Source organism: Ammodytes marinus (genome assembly GCF_949987685.1).
Source record: "Ammodytes marinus genome assembly, chromosome: 10".
NCBI lineage: Eukaryota > Metazoa > Chordata > Actinopteri > Uranoscopiformes > Ammodytidae > Ammodytes > Ammodytes marinus.
The window spans coordinates 6,476,549-6,496,609 of record NC_137214.1 but is presented as its reverse complement, the minus strand read 5'-3'; the positions used below and the strand labels follow the sequence as shown (position 1 = coordinate 6,496,609).

At 44.2% G+C, this 20,061-nt stretch overlaps 1 protein-coding gene across 1 annotated transcript in view; it reads left to right on the top strand.

The window, feature by feature from the left end:
* Positions 1-20,061, top strand: part of unc5a (unc-5 netrin receptor A) — a gene marked incomplete at both ends in the record, with an annotated part of 150,158 nt that overhangs the window by 107,937 nt on the left and 22,160 nt on the right. The window contains 4 exons of the mRNA XM_080036178.1: positions 1,844-2,011; positions 9,530-9,694; positions 17,552-17,785; positions 19,156-19,455. Of these exons, the coding sequence (XP_079892304.1) occupies positions 1,844-2,011; positions 9,530-9,694; positions 17,552-17,785; positions 19,156-19,455 (867 nt within the window). The remainder of the gene's footprint in view (positions 1-1,843; positions 2,012-9,529; positions 9,695-17,551; positions 17,786-19,155; positions 19,456-20,061) is intronic.

Genomic DNA, 20,061 nt, shown 5'->3' with positions numbered 1-20,061 from the left:
GGAAAAACACTTAGAATAAGTGTCTGTTCAACAGTGTGCAGACCCTATAGAAGGTTCAGCATTTGAAATAACTGTAAATATGGTGGATGAGATTTGAGGCATGTGCACTTTCACAGTGATCGGTTTGAAATAAATTGTGTTCATTTGGAGCATGCCGTCAAGACAACCAATCATACATAGACGTCCATATCCTAGCATCCAGCAATAATTCTAACTGTTGATTACAATCGATTAGCTTGTTGTTGAAAGACTCGAAGAAATCTAAAACCAAAATGACTGTGGAGGCGAGAGCGCTCACTCTCTCATTGTTTGCCTTGCTTGCATTGTTCAAACATAAGTTTCCACTGTTAGGCCCGACAGATTGGGAACAAATTGCTCGGGCGCTTGCATGTGCAATTTAATTTTCTCCCCCATCACTCTATGTGCTTGACAAGATGACAGATGTATAACTATTGCTGCTCAATCACAATAGAAGTGGTCTTGTAAAAAAATACCTACAGTACTTACTGCTGTGCACTTGTGTTGCTTTACAGCAGGGGAGAAAAATGCAGTTACCTGAGAGCTTCTTAGCCCACCATGCTAGCTGATGTCGCTAGCTGTAGCCAGTGATAATAACCTCTACTTTTCATAGGCGGGTTCAACAGGGGGCCACAGATGCATTTTAACAAGGCCTGGCTGGTGTGACTGCACTCTGTGCTAAGAGGTAATCAGAGGCCGAGTTGCCTGGCAATTTACCTCGCCGCGGCGGGCAATCAATCGCATTGAGAGGGCAAGGAAATGAATCAGCCTACGACAAGCATAGGAGAGAGTTAGGGGGGAAATTAGGAAAGGGAGTATGTACAGAGAACGGTGCTGTTCAAGTCAATACATCAGACATGTCTGTATCTATGTAGGACCGAGGCAAACCCAGGAGAGACAGGAAGGAGCTGATTCGAATGAAACCAGTGTGATTTGATGTAATCACCTGCCGTGATCCACCGATATAGCAGCAATTATGTGCCAATAGCTGGTTAAGGTTGAGAACATGGGCCCTTCAGTAAGTGGCTGCAGTAATGGGAATTTGGTGTGACAGAGTTCTTCAGGTGCCTGAACTTTTCTTTCCTAACATGTTTCACATATACAAGAGGAATAAATTAAACAGTGTTGTTTTCTGCTATTCAAATAATCATGGGAGGGGTTTTAGTTTTTCCCATGGGGAGGGGGGGGGTCTAGAAGCCCTTCATTTCCTGTTGGTGAACTTTCATGCAGCAATTTGCAACTTTTTCTGCATCAATTTATGGTGGAAATGTCTTCATCCCTGTAAAATAAAGAGACGACAGTCAGGTAACGGGTGACACGCATGTACAATAATATATTGTTAGGCATTCATGTGTGGGCATTTCCAAGAAGAAGGCGTTGTTTTTTGATGTATCTATGTATATACAGTGTTTTGTACATCGTCTTGCATTACCATGGGCAACATTTGGAAGGATACATAAAATGTTCACTGGCTACATTGCAGCAGCTGTGTCTTCCTCAGACATAAGGTCAAAGATGGCAAGCTGTCATGTTATTTTTCTGCTCCCTGTTGAGGAAGCCATTTTGTCTTCACACTCGGACACAGGAAGCAGGCCCCCCCCCCCCCCCACTCCTCCTTGCTCTCACCCCTCCAGATTAGCTCACCTTGCAGGGCCGAACTAAAGAGTGTAACAGCAGCAGTCATGATTATTCTACCTCAAACACACACACACACACACACACACGTCTTTTTCTCCTGAGTTCATGTCGGGTAATCCTGGCTGCTCTGTCCCCCTCCATACCCCCCCTCTCCCCCCTCCCCTCCCCATGGCGCTGGCTCTAACAGTCAACGGCGGCTGGTCCACGTGGACCACCTGGTCGTCCTGCAGTGCGGTGTGTGGCCGCGGCTGGCAGAAGAGGAGCCGGAGCTGCACCAACCCCACGCCACTGAACGGAGGCACGTCGTGCGAGGGCCAGAACGTCCAGAAAAGTGCCTGTGTGGCCACCTGTCCAGGTAACAACCCAGGGCTTTGTCCTGTGGGCGCGCTTGGCTTCCTGTGGCTTCCGTTTTTTGCATTTCTTTTTGCATCTAGAAGTCATCAATTCATCTTTATTTTTGTACCAGCAACCCAGCGTCTTTTTTGCTCTTTTCTTACCTTAGATGTCAGTGCTGCTTCTGTCGTTGTTTCCTGCAATTAGAAGCGCTTTGCATCAGCCCATGTCAGAGCCTATTTGTTTCTCGCTGCAGCACGGCCTCATGGGAAGTGATTTATTATCATCACATATTTTTTATCTTCTTCTTTTTTTTTGCACCGCGCTTGTGTTTGAGGGACCTGTCTGCTTGGAAGAGACATGATCCTAGTCATTGTGTCGGACCAGCCAGTGCATTTGTTACTGTTTGTTGGCCGCTCGAGCTACATAGTAAATATGGGGCGATAAAAAGCTTGAGTTATGGGCGGCCTGTGTGCCATGTTTACGTGTGAAGAGTTGAAGGTGGCTTATTTCACATCCTTCTCTCCCTTGTGAGAGTGCGCCGTGAGAGGGAAGAGAGTGTCCTGCCTGATACTGAGCAACACATATCGATCTATGGAAGTCAAGCTGCTTCATTTGCAGTCCCACATTAGCCCCCTGACAGAGGGAGAGAGAGAGAGAGAGAGAGAGAGAGAGAGAGAGAGAGAGAGAGAGAGAGGGAGGAGGTGTAGGGTGAAGGCAGGGGGAGAAACTGTTGGAATCTGATACAGTGCAAGGCAGGCAGGAGTGTGAGAGAGAGAGAGATAGATAGAGAGAGAGAGAGAGAGAGAGAGAGATAGAGAGAGAGGGAGAGACAAGAGAACGGAATAGACAAATCCTGAGTGTGTACCAGAGCTGGCTGTTTGTCAGGTCAGTGTGTGTGGACGTACAGCTGGCGCTCTGCAGTGGTGCTGACCGCAGGAGAAAATCTCTCACGCTCGGTAAATAGCAGCGAGGGAAATCCAACACTTCCTGGCAGTGGCAGTGGCAGCAGCTTCTCCCTGCCTTAAAACACAGAAGGTTATCTTCCCTGGGTGAATCAGGGAGTTGTGTTACAGCGCTCCCATGTAAAGACATCACTGGATGTCAGGCGTGAGTGTAAGTAACATGGCCTTCAGGCAGGAGGACAGAGAGAGAGAGAGAGAGAGAGAGAGAGAGCGAGAGAGAGAGAGAGAGAGAGACAAAGGAAAGAGTGGATTTGTATGGCGCTTCCATCAGGACACTATCTGGATGGATTTGGAATTATTAGCAACCAGTAATGAAATTACCAGGGGTGTCATGGGATGCTTGACATAGCAAAGCAGGACACTGACCTCAAATGAGCTTAAAGGAGATTAATGTCAGTCCAAAGCTGCTATTGTTAGCCCAAACCCCACCCCTGGTTATCTTTCTCTATGCTCCACAAGGAGAAAGTTTGTAATTTCAAACCTTAGGGTGCTGTGCATTGTGTCCTATGAACACAGTTTGCAGAGACTTTGAATAGAGGAAGACATCTTTATTTTCCTCTCTTGATGAGTGTTGCAGCCAATAATGTAGTACAGCTCATAACGTAATTATTTTTTCAGCTTTTAATGTAATAAAAATGTAAAAGCCTATAATGTAGTAACTTGCCAATAACTTAAGAACTAATAATAACGTAAATTATAAGCTGGTTGCAATAGTAAGGGTAAGTGTCTTTGAAGTGTGATACTTTATAATATACCTGGGTTTAGAAATATGTTTCTAAACCCAGGTTATTGTATGTGCAGCATGTAACTTTCCCATAATGTGCAAACCATTATTCCGTTCTTGGTTCTGGAATTGTATTGCGTTATTAGCAAGTTACTACATTATCTGCTTTTAGTACAGAAACAAACTGATTTCCCTTAAGGCCAGAGGTCACCACAACACAGCCCCTGGGATGATCAGCTGTTATTTCTTATCACATGTGTCACCTGTGCTCTGTTGTGTACGCACTGACTAGCCTCTGTAGCTAACCCGCCTCCCCCCACCCCCCCGAGATGAACTGACTGCTTCTATCTTTTGTCACGCAACACACACACACACACACACACACACACACACACATACACACACACACACATACACACACACACACACACACAGAGCCCAGCAAAGACAGCTGCCAAATACACGTGAATTATTACCTTGATTCATGGAATACGAGGCTAACGCATGTATGAATCATCAGCCCAACTAAATGACTAGCTCTCATATGAGAGTCATGGTTTAGCAGGGGGGACAGATGAGAGCAGCATAGCAGAGAGCATCCTCACATTCTGGATAATAGCCTTCGCAGGTCTAATCCACTGCATGCAGAGTACCTGGGGATATCTGCCCATTTCAGAAGGAACAGAAGAGTGAATTACATGGGGAGGATAGACATCATGTTATTTATTCAGGCACGGCTGACATGTGGATCCAGAAGTAATGTTAGTTATTTGTTTTAAGTCAGCCTTGATAAGTGTTTCTCCTCTACAGTGCATTTTGGTTTTGAGCTGCATTTAAAAAAATTGCATTATTTAATGCTGGTCTTGTTCCAAGAAGTGTATTAATTATCTAGACTGAAGATTTGTTGTTGGTTATTAGCTCTAGAGTGCATTGAACTTACAGCATTAGACCTTTTCAATGGCTTACATAAAGAAATATATTTGCTTTTCAGCAACCTTATTCTTTGTAGTGTGTTGCAGTGTGAGTCAGTTTCTGTTTTGCCTCAATGGCCACATAGATTTTCTGTATTCCTTGTCCTTTGGGGATAAAGAGAAGGCTGTCAAGTGAATGACTATTCACCCAAAACAAATCAATTTAAATTTGGAACCAACATGAGGCAAAAGGCTGTAATTTCACTCTGCGTTTGCCTCTATATATATTTCTTGTTGAAATGCCGATGGCCATGTGTTGTTCCACATTTGAAAGTAGCATGATTCCTCCAGAGCGGTTCACCCACAGAGCTACATTCTTTAATAAACATACTTCGTTTAGGCTTTCGCACACTAACACCGACTCTCTCCACGTGTCTATTCACGATGACTCTTGGATCTAATTGTGAGCTCTTGTGGAAAGTGTGAACTGTGAAGCTAGAGAGAGGCTCGTCTATATTTTTGTCCAAGTCTCTGACGTGCTAAATGAGAGTTGGCGGAGGTACCGTGTGGCAGATGAGATGGGGCTCCGTGCTGGGAGAGAGACACAGGGAGGCTGTGGAGGAGGCTAGAGCCTGGAGGCTCAGAGCAGAGCGAGATCAACCACCATCCAAACTATGCAAGAGAGTTTATCTCCACTCCAGCCCTCTTTTCCTCTCACACTGCCTTCTCCTTTTAATTTTGTCTCCATCTCTTCGTATCCCGCTGAAGTATAGCACAGACATCTACACTTCATCACTCAAGACATGGCCAAATGTCAGGTCACACCCGACGTTTCCAGCGAGAACAAACTACCTGAGCCAACAGCAAAGCCCTCCAAATACTTCCCCTCCAAATCATATACTATTTAAAAAATGTTTAATTACTACAGCAGATCATAAAAATAATCTAGTAATTTACAATAAAAAAAATAGTACAATAAGGACATACTTTTATTTATTTGATAACATTGCGCCTTGATCTTGCCTCTTGCTAATACATCCGTCGCATCGCTGGTTGTTTTGACTCGGGCGGCTCCGTCGACCCCACTTCCAGTGCGCACTGGATTGTGGGTCAGAATTGCCCAAATATCATGCTGATTTCAACCCTAAAAATCTCAGCCAGATGAAGTAGTAGGCATCCGGGGTATTTTTCAGCATAAATCTGACCACGGTAATTGGATGATCCTTTTTTCTACCATACTAAATAGCAGAAAGTATGGGGATTGGAACGCAAGGTACGTCTGCCGTTTTCGGTAGTGAGACAGTGGCACCCGCCCCACACACATGATTGGCACTGTTACCGATGTGCTATAGAACAGCAAACAGACCCTGCAGATCTTTGTCTAACTGCTGTAAATGATTGGGAGCATTGTACGGATCCCCCAAGCTTTGCCAGAGGAGTCGTAGTGAGAATTGTACTAGATGGAAAAAGTAAAGAGACTCGGGGCTGGTGTCATATGTGCATGCGTACTTTATACACATGCTAGCTTCCATATGTCTACTGTCTAGACGCATTGCAGACAAATGTCTAGTTTGGCCTTTGGTAAGTTATCTTTTAGTTGGGTCTCTGGATATTATCGGAGATTGTCTGGAGACTCAATATGTTATCCAAGTAATAAACAAGGGGCCATGGCTAATAAATGTGACGGAAAAACACATTAGTTCACTCACTGTGGAAAAGAGGGTGGCCATCTGGTGACAGCCTGCACCGTTTATTTATTTTTTAATCATTCAGCAACTGTTTGTTTTTCGCACACTCTCTTCATACGTCATTCTGTGTCTCATTGTGGTTTACTCTACTGGGTTGAGTCAACATCGGGGATTAGACGCAGCTCCATTCACTCATCAATTTAATATCATATCACAACCACCAACAAAAAATGGGATTTATGACCATATAAATTGTGTCAGAAATACAGAATATGGGGCCACTCGTGGTGTAGTGGTTAGAGAGCCCCCACCCCCCACAGAGGCTCAGTCCTCATCGCAGCAGACCCAGGTTCAAATCCAGCCTCGTTCTCTGCGTGTCATTGTCATCTCTAACCCATTTCATCTCTGACTCTCCACACTGTCACTAAAGCATGGAATAAGCCAAAAAAGAATAATGGTATGAAGAAATACTGAATATGGTTTGATTATTAGTATTAATCTCCATTGCATCAGCAGCTTCTGTGGTTAAGCCATCAACCTCCTGCCTGGGTGTGTGGCTTTGATCAGCCTTTAAACTCTGGTTGCCGTGGGCACACGTGTGTTGACAGGACAGTGTGAGCTGGGAGGGGGCGGCCTGCTGGTCACAGTGGTGCTTGTCTGCCTCCTCCTGTTCCCTTCAAGGACACAGAAACCATAGGTGTCCCATGATCTGGGTACTGTGGTCCCTCTCAGCATTGCCATTGTCATTTTGAACAGCCAAAGCCTCAATCCGGCCCTCCTGCCGACCTTATAAAGAATGGCCAGGTTCCTTTTTTGCCTTTCTTCCTTTGACAACATGTTCAAATGAGAGGGGCTTGCCACTGGGCCATTGTATTACTCTCCCGTCCTCGAGAGACCTGGCCTGACCCAAACACCTGGGGTGCTGCATGATTGAAAATCAGCTGCGCTTCCTTTCTGCAGCGGCGCCAACAGGTCTCTTTCTCTGGGAGGATTTGATAAGGAAAACGGGTGGATGTGGAGAACAATTTTTTCTTATTTTGATTCTGACAAAAATAAAAGGATTAGGTTTTTTTTCATCAGCATCAAGGAAGATGTTAATTTTTTTTCTGCTTCACTGCATTTATTGTAACGACTGGCCCTCTTTCCTCTTCGTTCTGAACATTCCTTTGGTGTCTGATTTTCTGGGCCTGGGGTCACGATGTCAGTGGACCCCTGCTCTACTCCCATCCCAGTGTTATTTGCATGGCCATTAGTCTTGCCTTGTGGTGGAAAAAGAGAAGTAGAATTTCATCACCTCATCAGGGGCAAATGTTGATCGGCTCTCTTTATTTCACAGTGGTGAGGATAAACTGAGGGGCGACATAACACATTCATTAGGATATAATTCGCTATTCAATCATTCCTCATTCCCAGCCTGGATAATCAGCCCACTGGCCCACGGATGGGTCCACTCAATGCCAAACAAGGACAATTATCTGATTGGTTCTGCTCTCGCTGCCAAAATGGATGTGAGCGCAAAGAGGCCTGAGCTGTGTCAGCATCCCACACACACACTCACACACAAACACACACACACAGTCTGCCATTCTTCAGCAATCATTTGAGTGTGCAAACCCACAAACAGAGCAGGGTCTAATTCACATATACCTGTGCCTCTGGACATAATAACGCCCACAGCGCCTTTGAGGACTTGTTCTAAAACCAAATGACTTGGTGTAGTGTTATGTAATAATAGGTAAACCACCCTGAGTAAGATCTCACTTGTTGTTTTATTAACCCCAGCCTCTGACCTACAGCCGGCCAGACCTGCTCTCTTGGGGTCATGCCCCCCCTAGACTATTTCCTGCTAGGATTAATTGAGCACTAAGGTTCCCTTGCCCTTAAGGTCAGCCAGGAGGAGGGTCACTGCTGTCACACAGGTGTGTGTGTGTGTGTGTGTGTGTGTGTGTGTGTGTGTGTGTGTGTGTGTGTGTGTGTGTGTGTGTGTGTGTGTGTGTGTGTGTGTGTGTGTGTGTGTGTGTGTGTGTGTGTGTGTGTGTGTGTGTGTGTGTGTGTGTGTGTGTGTGTGTGTGTGTGTGCGCGTGGCTCTGTATGTGATTCTAGTCTGGTACCCTTCACCCTTACATTTGGGAGAAGTGAGACAGTGGCGTTTTTTTCCCTCCCACGAGAGCTCATTATTCCCTCTTTTTTTCCCATTAGCCCTATGGTAACCTTCCCCCGGCCTGGCACTGTGTCACAGTCGATATCACTCCACCATGCTCCCCTCCACCTCCCCTCAAATCACCCCCCACCTGTAAAATGGCCTCCCTCCCTTCCCCGCGTGAGGTAAAATCTGCCGCTATTTCTTCCAGCAGAGGCGCGCTTAGAACCATTACCAGACCAATTTCCATTTGTTTCATTTTTCCTCCCGCTGATGCTGGTGGTGTGTTTTGAGGTCCTGGTTGACTATAAAAGAATACAGGCTGCAGGTGTTATGTTACATACGTCAGCTGGATTATGTCTGGCATTTAATTTGCACTGCAGGTAATGCTCATGTTGCTATAGTAACGGGCTTGTTAAACTAAAGAAATCAAACCATGGCAGATTGGTTTCCTCCCACGAAAAGAAGGTCTATTTTTTTCCAGATCATTTTTAAATAGGGATCTGTGGTGTATTTATTTCTGACAGTAGACTAGAAGGCTCTTTTTTCCCAGTAGTCAAATTCTATCTCTCTGTCCAGGTTTAGCTTGTTGACAGCTGGCTCTTGCCAGGCCACAACCACCTACCACAGCACGCTCGTAACCATTGGGCTTTTATCTTGGTTGCATCTGATTTTCATGTTGAAGACAAACAAAGCAAGCCGAATAGAGTTACAATATGGCTCTGCTCGGCAGATTTACACACTTTGGTTTCCCCCTTTTTGCATCTGCTGGATTTGAGTTTTGTGCGAGGTGGTGATTTGCATGTCTTTATAATGCATCCAGGTTTCCATTGTAAAGCATAGTGGATTTGCAGAGGATGGGAACATAGTATTCTACCAGTTGTCTTCTCATCTCACACGCAAATCCAGAACACTGCTGCTTTAACACCGCTGTTGCATTTGACCTTCACCGTGAACATTTCACACAGTTTGTAAATGTATTGAAACTGTTCAGCAGCATGTTTCCCGATCAATAGTTATTTTTCTTGGGAACTAAAATATAAGCGCTTGAAGTGAATCAGTTATGCTGTGTCTGTATTCATCCATGTTATTTTTCTACTGTGTGTTTGCAGTGGACGGAGGCTGGAGCGAGTGGAGCAAGTGGTCTGCATGCGGGGCTGACTGCTCCATGTGGAGGAGCAGGGAGTGCAGCCAGCCCTCACCGGGCACAGGGGGCAAAGAGTGCCAGGGCCTCGACATCCAGACCCTCAACTGTACCAGTGAGCAGTGTCCTCAGAGTGAGTGCACTACCAACACCCACACACACAGACACACACACTCAGCAATACCATATGCACTCTACTTTACCACTGTGTGGTTCGCTAGGGAAAAAAATACAAGTTCAATCTCAAGGTGGGGGTCAGCATTTCTGGAGAATACTACCTGTCCGTGCTGTGTGTGTGTGTGTGTGTGTGTGTGTGTGTGTGTGTGTGTGTGTGTGTGTGTGTGTGTGTGTGTGTGTGTGTGTGTGTGTGTGTGTGTGTGTGTGTGTGTGTGTGCGCTGCAAAAAAGCTGGTGTTAATTAATACAAAGCTCTGTAAACTAGTATGTAAAAAAAAAAAAGGAGCCCACCGTAGCTAGCTACATACCCAGAGCCAAGGGTGGGTATTATTAATACAGTACTTGACTTTTTTCTTTGCAGCAGTACGCACAGTACGGACAGGTACTCTGACAACAAGCATTCTCCAGAATGAATTCTCCTCCTCTTTTTAATCAGAAGAAGAAAAAAACATGGTATCCCTCCTAATGTCATCAACATAGAAAAGGCTCTTTTAATAATCCAAAGATCTCATAAGACACTAGCAGCAGAATGGCTTTGCGGACCGACAGCGTCTCTCCCCCCCCCCCGCGCGTGACCTTTTTATAATGAACACCATTCTGTGACACTCTCTGTTTAGATCATACAGGAATCTTTTCACCTGCCTCGGCGCTCTGATGCTGTCGCTGACCTATTAATATACCTGAGAATGAAAGCATCCCTCCTCCTGATTAAAACACAACCTAACAGATGAAAAAGCGCCACGGGTCAAACCAGCCGTGCAAACGCACACTTGGCAGGTGTGCAAATTGTTTATTAATTTGTGCGTTTTCTCTATATAGCTGCGATGTGTATTTCATTTAATTTTTTTGTAAAGCAGCCAAGACTGTGCCCCTCGCCTGTGTGTCATTAATAGGTCGATGTGCGTACTGTCAGGATTAGAGAGCACAAAGCGCGGCGGCTCCATAGGGTGCACGGCTGACCATATGGACATGAAAGGAAAAGCTTGGTCGCTCCCTGCAGATATCAAAAGACATCGGGGAAGATTTTGCAGCTTCCCCACCCCAGCAAAGAGACAAGACTCTGGGTGGCGTCTCCTAGATACAATGTTATAAATAGTCTGCTCTGTGGCTGATCTGCATGCTATTTTGTTGGACACGGGCCAGTGAACTAATAAACAAAAATTATGCATCCGCCGCTGATTGACGTATTCAGATAGACTTACGATGCATGGAGAGCAGGGGGTTGGTTATAGCAAATTAGTAATTGTGTTAGAGCTATGTGTGTGAGAATGTGTGTGCGTGTGTGTGTGTGTGTGTGTGTGTGTGTGTGTGTGTGTGTGTGTGCATGTGTTAGCTGAGTTTGGCTGAGTGCAGTGAACCTGGGAGCTCAGTCGGCCCATCATCAAAGGTCAGCAGCTTCTCCCCAGAGACGCAAGATATATACACAAAGATGCCAGTCATTGTTATACAAACACACACACAAACACACACTCAGATAGAGAGGGAGTCGCTGAGTATTTGCAATGACAGCGCAGAGCGTATAGCGCTGGCCTCTGAAGAATGCCTGTCCCAATCTGTTCCCAGCAGATGCGTTTTTTCATAGACAATAGCTGTGTGAAGTATTATAATAAGCAAAATAGCAAGATGGTTTTTGGCTCGTCAGCAACTCCCATACTTCAACCGTGTCTGCAGGCTATTAGCTGAGATGGAAAAGTCCCCCCTCCCCTCCCCTGAAACAAAAGGCAACCTTCTCTCCTCCACTGGAATAGAACAATAACAACTGCAGTGAGTGAGCCGTAATAACTCTGCCACAAAAAGATGTCCCCACAAACATGTCTAATCTCTCTCATTAAGAAAGAAAGAAATGGCATATTTTAAATGAGTTTATTGTTTTGGGTATTGCATTCATATTATATGAGATTCAATGTGCAACAGCGAGCCTGTGTAACAGCTCTGATTCAGGCAAGATCATTTTCATAAAGCAAACCAGATGAAGCTGCTACACAAAATCTCTTCAGGGAAATAGTAAATACGCTGGCAGCCAGCCAGAACCAAAATGGCAGACAGGTGTTAGAGGGCACAAAGATGATCGTGGGTAAAAAAATAATACTGCTTGTATTCTCAGGCACGGGAAAAAAATAGGACAAAAACAATTATTTGCCTTAATGCGTGGAATGGAAGGTAATGGGCTTACTGTCATTTACATCCGCATTCCCTTTTGGTGTTGTCGCAAATGCAATCAAACACTCAATCTGTATTAAGTTTGTTGTTGAATTTAGGAGCTCATTTGGAGGCGAATCGGCTAATGTTTTTATATTCGTCATGGGTTTGTTTGTCAGAGCGGGGTCACAGGCGCTGTGAAAAATGGCTCCACCATTTATTTCGGTCCATATTTCACCCGGGCGCCTGGCTGAGGGATGGGGACGACTGTATTGTGGAGATAGTAATGGTCACGTTCAAGTGTGAGAGTTTTAGTAGCCATATTTCCCTGACCTTAAGAACTCCAGTGTTATTCATCTTTGGGGCGAGTGACTAGGACTGGCCATGGGATGAAATATATTCCCCGGGTCCCTTGATAAATGCTCAGGGAAGAGGTGGGGCAGGGGGAGGACTGCAACACTTTTATTTATCAATGCAGGGGAGAGAAAGAAGCAGGTACAGAGGGTGTGGAGGGACTATCAGGTTCATTGTGCTGACTGTCACTATATGGGGGGGGGGAGGCAGGTGCATTGCCCTCAGAGGAGTTGAATTATGAGTCTGTAGTGGCCAGGGCTGTGCACAGACACTTTGGGGGGCAGGGGCTCAAGCAAATAAAATTCCAACTTTTATTCTTATTTTTTTAAATTATTTTTTGGGCATTTTCAAGCATTATTTAACTTTTAATTGAATACTAATTAAAAATACTAACTTTTAACGAGAGAACTGCAGTCAGTGTTCCGTTGTTCGGACTAATTCAGTCAAATTTAGATCAGCGGTTTCTTTGAGAAGGACAGTTAGTAAGGGTGCAATTAATGGCATTCAAATAGACATCACTTTAAGCCTATTCTTCAATCTTTATTCCAGGAACAGAATTAACAAAACAGAAAGCACATGCACTACATGATTTAAATGATTAATTCCAATTTAAAAAGGAACAAATAGGGCTATATTAAGATAAGACTCTGAGGACACAAGGGCAGGGGCTCAAGCCCCCTTCGTGTCCTATCTGTGCACGTGCCTGGTAGTGGCCAATCTCAAGTTAGATACTGATCCCTAAGCAGCCAGCCATGCCCCTGGAGCACAGTCTAAAGAGCTGAACTGACAGCTTCAGGAGAAGAGAGTGGAACAAAACACAGATTGGCCCGGGGTCAACTCTGAAAAACAGCTCTTCACATGCACACATTATCCACAGGCGAGTGTCAATCATGGAAGAGAGGTCACACGCAAAGAGAATCAAAAGTCCTACGCCAGCAATTACATGGAGTGGAAGTGAATGGAGTGTCGGGAAGAGAGGTAAAGTGGTAGAGTGTGTGCAGAGAGGGAGAGATAGGGCACGCTAGAGGAGGACTAAAGTTAAAGCCCATCCAATTATAAAACCTGATTAGCTATGTCAATTAAAGTGTGATGGATGTCCTTTCAATTATTGCCCGGGCATCATGGAAATCAATGAGCGATGTAGGGCCAGGAGGACCCAGTCACCGGCCCAGGGTCGCAGGACGAGCATCGGGATCGTTTGGCTGTGACACCTGGTGGGTCAGATAAAACTTCACTCAAGAGATGCTCCGATAAAGCCACCAGAGATTACACACAGAATAGAGGGAGAGAGAGACAGAAAGAGAGAGAGAGAGAGAGATGTCTGATCGACTGACTTCATTGTCCCGGGTGAAAGAATGGTGTATGCAGCGGAAAAAAGGAAGAGTAGAGAGAGAGAGATACTGGATCTTTTGGATGTGAGGTGAGCGAGGTGCCTTTGGTTTGCCCTTAGAAGGTAAACGGCAAACTGGCCAATCTAAAGGCTATGTTTATCCAATCAGCACAGCCCCAGTTGGCTCGTCTGCCTCCTTTGCTGACGGATGTTGTTTTGTCTATAGACGCCGTCTCTCTGTAGACTGCAGCGCAACAAGTCCAAATACCACAGCCCCTTGTCTGGCCTTTGACTCACCAAGACAATTGGATTTGGGTCTAATGAGAGGGTTCAGCCATAGTCTCCTCAACCCCCCCCCCCCCCCCCCCCCCCCCTGTTGTGGAGCTCTCATTGTGAAAGGAGGAAGGTTAAGCTGGGCTTGCTTCACAGCGAAGCACCTCGATGTTTCCCCTGAAGAGACAGGGACATAGAGACAAAGGGTCTAGGTTAAATGTATGGGCGTAGGTCAAACATTTTAAGCGTCAAACATTTAATTTTTCTGCATTGTGCACCAATTTTCTTGTCTTTTCTGCATCCATTTATGGTGGAAAAGACAACATTCAGGTACCAGGGGATACAAATATAATGGAATCTAATGCAGTTAGGCTCTCAGGCATTCTGTATTGCTTTCAAATATTTATTCCCCGGCATTGTTCAAAACTGTATTCACATTCAAAGCATATCGTTTCAGGATGGTTTTATTTAGGAATTATGTTCATCTCGACTCAACATCAAATCTATTAAGAGAATGAGACCTTGTTAAAGCCTTAGGCTCCAAGTTTGAATCTACATAAAAGCCATGACTGTCAAAATCACAATATATCGCATAACAAGCTAGCTATCTAGCTACATTACTATCCTTGCACAAGCTAGTCGGGATACTCTGTAATGGTGGGAGGACAGTCAAGTTAAGATAGTATGGTGCACGTAAGGCAGTGGTTCTCAATTATTTTCTGTCATGCCCCCCCTAGGGGACAGAAATTTTTTCACGCCCCCCCCCCCCCCCTAAATTGAAATACTATTGAGAACCTGCTAATATTTATTTATTTATCTGTACAAAACCACTGTATGAGTTTCTGGCACGAGCATTCTGCATACAATCACCTTATTATCAAATTAGATAACACAAATTAGCTGAGATAACTTCTGCAGCAAAAACATTCAAAGTTCAGTTTATAAGCTCAATTTGTAACATTTAAACAAGACTGCTCAGTCTGTGTGAATCTCAGGACAGAGAAACAAGAGCAAATGATTCACTGAGGTTTGCATTTAATTCAAAACATTTTTAAACTATTATTATAGACCAATAGGCCTTCTGTGATGCGCTAACCAATAATTCATTAATGTTATTATTAGTCTACTTGCTTGATTTCTTTTAAAATAGCCTACAGAGACACTTGGAGACACGTGGACATTTATTTACTGCAAATCGCGGCCTTTCGCGCGGAAATGACCATACACAAGGACACATCGCGCTTGCTAGCAAAAAAAAATAATAATAATAATTTTTTTGGTCAGTTGGAAATCAAGGCACCCCCCCCCCCCCCTGACAACTCAGGGGGGGCGCGCCCCACCATTTGAGAAGCACTGACGTAAGGTGATGTCTAAAGGTGTTGGGAAATATAAAGTTAAAAGTAAGACAGATATGTAAAATGTTTCAACACCTTGAACTGTTATGTTTACCTCTTTTGGGGAGAAAGGGGTTGTATTTCAAATGTTGTTAAGGGCGACAAAATGACATCATGTACATATTGAGGGGTACATTTCCCCTGTAATCCCCCCTAAAATCTACACCAATGGTTAAATGGACAGGCTGAGAGGTGGGAACAAAGCCCAGCATCTTGTGCGTGTCTTCAGCCAGTCATTGACGATTGATTACATGTCAAGAGATCTCTGGCATTACAGCGGAGCCGCCATAGAGCACGGCTGCATGTAATTCCGCTACTTAAGGTATCAGATTGTACCGAGATAATCATCCATGAAATAGATTCTGGCATTTTCTTCTTAAAGACTTTGGTATGTCGAGCGGGCTTTGTCCAGAGAAATGATTTTTTTTTTCTCAAGAGGACATAAAAGGAGAGAAGGCAAGGACAAACGGATGAAAAGAGATGAATTGAGATGAGTGATACACACACACACACACAGAGAAAATACTTTTTTTTTTTTTTTACTGTTTTTCTATTTATTTCCCCCACAAATTTGACTGTTAGCACTCTTTCAATTTAACAGTGCCATTCTCATGTCACATATTTACTAACACCAATTAAAACTTGTCAGATTTGTGTTGCCAAGGTTAAGCGCGTTTACACAGCGATGGAAAAACACCGTGACAGTCTAAGAGATATTCATCAAAATATGTCCTATGTAATGGTGATCACTCAGGACCATTTTGACACTAACCTTTTGGACGTGTTATTGCTGCCGATTGCTGAAAATGCCAATCGCACATGCTGTCAGTAACTGGCACATTGTGTCCCCCATGTTAGTCCTCCTTTAATTCTAGTATTTTATATTCTTGTACGATTCAAGATTCAACATGGTTTAGTTGTCATTTGCACAACAACTACAGCAGCAGTCATTGGCAATGCAATTCTGAAGTCCCTGGCTCCTCTCAATAATGCAATATAGAAGAAGAAAAACAAAAGTGAAGAGAGCAACAACTGAGACACAAATAAACACACAAAGTAGTGCAAGGAGACAGTGCAGGTAAAAAAGTGTGATAAGAGATAAGGTGCACCATATAAATATAGAGTACATTTAGAATAAAATAAAAATATAAGTAGACAAATTAAAATAATGTACATGGAAACTAAAATAATAATAACCCTAGTGAAATAAGATACTGTGCATGTAATAGCATAATACATGTAATTAAAAATAGCTATTCGCAATATGTACAGATAAATATGTGCAGCATGAAATTTAAATCGTAAACAGACATTTTTTAAACAGACGTTAACTGTTGCAGAGTGGCTCAATGATGAGTTGAGTTTGCCTACTCTCTTCCTGCCCATGTCTTTCTCCCTTTGTTGTCATGTGTACACACGGCAGCCTGCAGCACTTTAACCTTTGCTGTTGCTCTCCATCCTTCAGAGCTGTACTGCTCAATGTGTGTGCCCCCCCCCCCCCTCATCCCCCCCCCTCCTCCTTGACTGTGTTGAGTTTGACAGCGCTACGCCCCCGTAGCTGCCCGGGACAATGGCCCTCTCTCCACAAAGGCTACACAAGCATCCTCCACCTCCGCCACCACCAAATTCCCCCAAAGCCCAGGGAGACAACCATAGCAAATCCCATTCTCCTTCCAAAAACACACACACACACACACACACACACACTGATGATGGTCTGAGCTTATAGCTGTCATCTTCGCACTGTACTTTTCGGTGAAAGGCCCTCTTATGTTTTGCGAAAAGAGAAAGAAGTGGTCGGATTTCCTAAGCAAACCCTCTCATTTTTCTTCTGTCACTCGTGTGCTTAGCAAAAGAGAAAAACACAAGATATATTTATCTGGTGCAGAAATGAAGTAAGCTAACAGTGAAATCCTGCTACAGAAACTGGTTATTTCTCCTTTCCAATTGTGTACAGGTTGACATTCAAGCTTTAGGCTTTTTTTAAATACTTCAAATCCAGATGGGTATCCGAATATTTGTTAAAAGTTGGCTCATACATATGAGATGATTATCCTATACAGCCATCTTCAACGGCCATCATCTCAACATTAGATTTGGAGTTCTGTCCTGCTTATGTTGTTGTTTTTTATCTTGTTTATTTGTATTTTAAAAAAGCCTTTTAACATCGATGCCGGGGGACCACAGATGAAAAATAGCCTTTTGGCTAATTCTGGCATTTTTAGCCCATGCATGATCATGTGTTTTATTCATTTGCACTGTCCCCTTCTTAAATAAACTGAATTGAATTAATCATTTCTTCCGTGTCTCTGTCCCTGTGTCAGCGGTGAGCGGGGCTGAGGACGTGGCGCTGTACGTGGGCATGGTGGCGGTGGCTCTGTGCCTCACCCTGCTGCTCATCGTGGTGGTGCTGGTGTACCGGCGTAAGAAGGAAGGCCTGGACGCCGACGTGGCCGACTCCTCCATCCTCACCACCGGCTTCCAGCCCATGGGCATCAAGCCCAGCAAGCCAGGTGTGTGGGCAGCAGCGCGGCCACGCAGGCCTCCCCCCCACTGCAGTACGAACCACTGTTCTTTGTTCTAACATTCTCCTTTTATGTCCGTGTGTGACCACCGTGACCGACCGCAAGCAAGCATCCATCTCCATGTACCACTGAACTTGTGTTTGTGTTTGTGGTTGTCAATCTGTTTACAGTGGGGGTTTTAGTTCTTTTTTTATACTTAAAGTAGCAACGAGGAACTTTTCAATATTTCTGAAACAGTCAAATTTTTCTTCTGATGATCATAAATTGCATGTAACGGCAAACGAGACCATCAGTGCAAAGAATGCTATTGTTATATCGTTTTGTCTTTGTTCGGGTACTCCCACCCAGGAACGATAGCTGGCGTTCTAAACCACTAACGCTTTTGTCCAAAGGGTTCGCTAGAATGAACACAAACTGAAAGTTCCTCTGAGCCACTTTAAATCTTCTATTAGTTTGTGCCTTACTGAAAAATAGGCAGGAGCAAATCAGAATTTCGTCAATCTAGCAAACATTCTATCCACTTCTTCAGCAATTTTGCAATCTCAGAAGGAAGGTTAGTCTGTGCCTTTCTTTAATCATTTGTTTCTAGAGAATGTTTCTTTTTTATAGGAGGGTCTGTCTGTAACCTTTTACGAGTAATGGCTTTTTTTTACTTGCACTGTTACTATTTTTAAGGAGGTATCTATACATCGTGTCATGTTATTCTCTTTTGGACAGTAACTCCAAATAAAGTGACACACATTTAAATGGTATTTGCAACCCAATAATCCCCTAGTGTTTTCCAATACAGTGGGGTTTTAATCTTAAGCAAGCCAACGTATTATATTGTGTGTTTATTTGCCAGCCCTGGCACATTATGTTTCTCCACCAACTCATTGCAAGACAATTGTACCCACTCTTGTTTACTGCTTATGTTTTGGAGCCTCTGAGCTTTATACCAGTGAGTAATATAAATACAACTGTCTGAGTTAGATGGAGCTGGAGAGGGAACTGGGTTTTTTGCAGAGCCTGTGCGATTCACCGTGGTTGAAAAAAAGCCCTTTATACATTCTGGCTGCTAAGCTGTGTCTGAGTTCCTGTTTGGAATTGATTGTGTGGTTGCTAAAGAGACAGACAGAGAGAGAGAGAGAGACGGGAGGGGAGTAGACTGGCTTTGGGTGGGAATTTGTGTTTGTGTGCATTGTCAAAAGTGTGTGTTTTGAGTTGTGAGTCTTGTGTTTATCTGCAAGCATGTGTCTTGGCCTGTTTGTTTGAGTTTATTGTGTGTGTGTTTGCGACAGCTTTAGAGAGTGTGAGGTCTGTCTCAGTTATGTACACACAGTACACGCCTGCCACTCATGGAGATTCACACATTTTTCTTTTGTCTGTTTTCTTTCTTTTTCTTTTTTTTGTCATTCAAACAGAGAATTCCCATTTGCTGACCATCCAGCCTGATCTGACCACCACCACCACCAGTTACCAGGGCACGCTACGCTCCCGCCACGAAACCACCGGGAAGTTCTCCATGACCAACGGACCTCTGCTGGACCCGCTGCCCAACGGCTCACACACTCTGCACAACGGCAAGCTGAACTCTGACCCCTCTGAGTTTGTGAGAGGGCTGTCCACTCAGAGCTACTTTAAAACGCTGACCCGCGACGTAGCCAACACCTCCTACGGCACCTTCAACTTCCTGGGAGGGCGGCTCACCATCCCCAACACAGGTGGGTTCTTAGTTTAGGGTCATTTTATTTGTATAAGTTATGTTTAGGTAATGCCTGGAGTTCAGTTCAATTGGTTTACAACAAGGGAAAATTCAATAGATCGCACTGTTCCTTTTTAGTTTTTGGTCCGGTTCATGTTCACTGGCGCAGTTCAGTCTGGACTTTTCTCCAATCTCTGTGGGGAGGAGCCGGGTCAAAAAAAACGTTCCCCCCCTATAGGGGAAGGCAGTTTCTGATTGGTTCACAAAGTTGTCAATTTAGCCTTGTGAGACCAGCCCATCAACGACTACAATAACCATTTCAGGGGCTGCCTTCCACTAACGGACAGAAAGTGGGGAGTGACTTCATTGAAGACTAATTTTTGAATGTAAAAGAGCTCAGATTTCCATGTAGGGCACATGTTTAACACACCTGTTTCAACTCTTTCACGTGATGACGCACTTACATGTCATGTTATTTTTACCAAATGATCTTAGGAGATCCCTGTTTTGATTGATGCATTCAATAGTACTTTTAGCTTTTGAAATTCAGGTAATATATCCGACATGTACTATCATATCAGGACTCATTTTAGTGCTCGTTTACCTGTTCAACCTGTTTGCGATA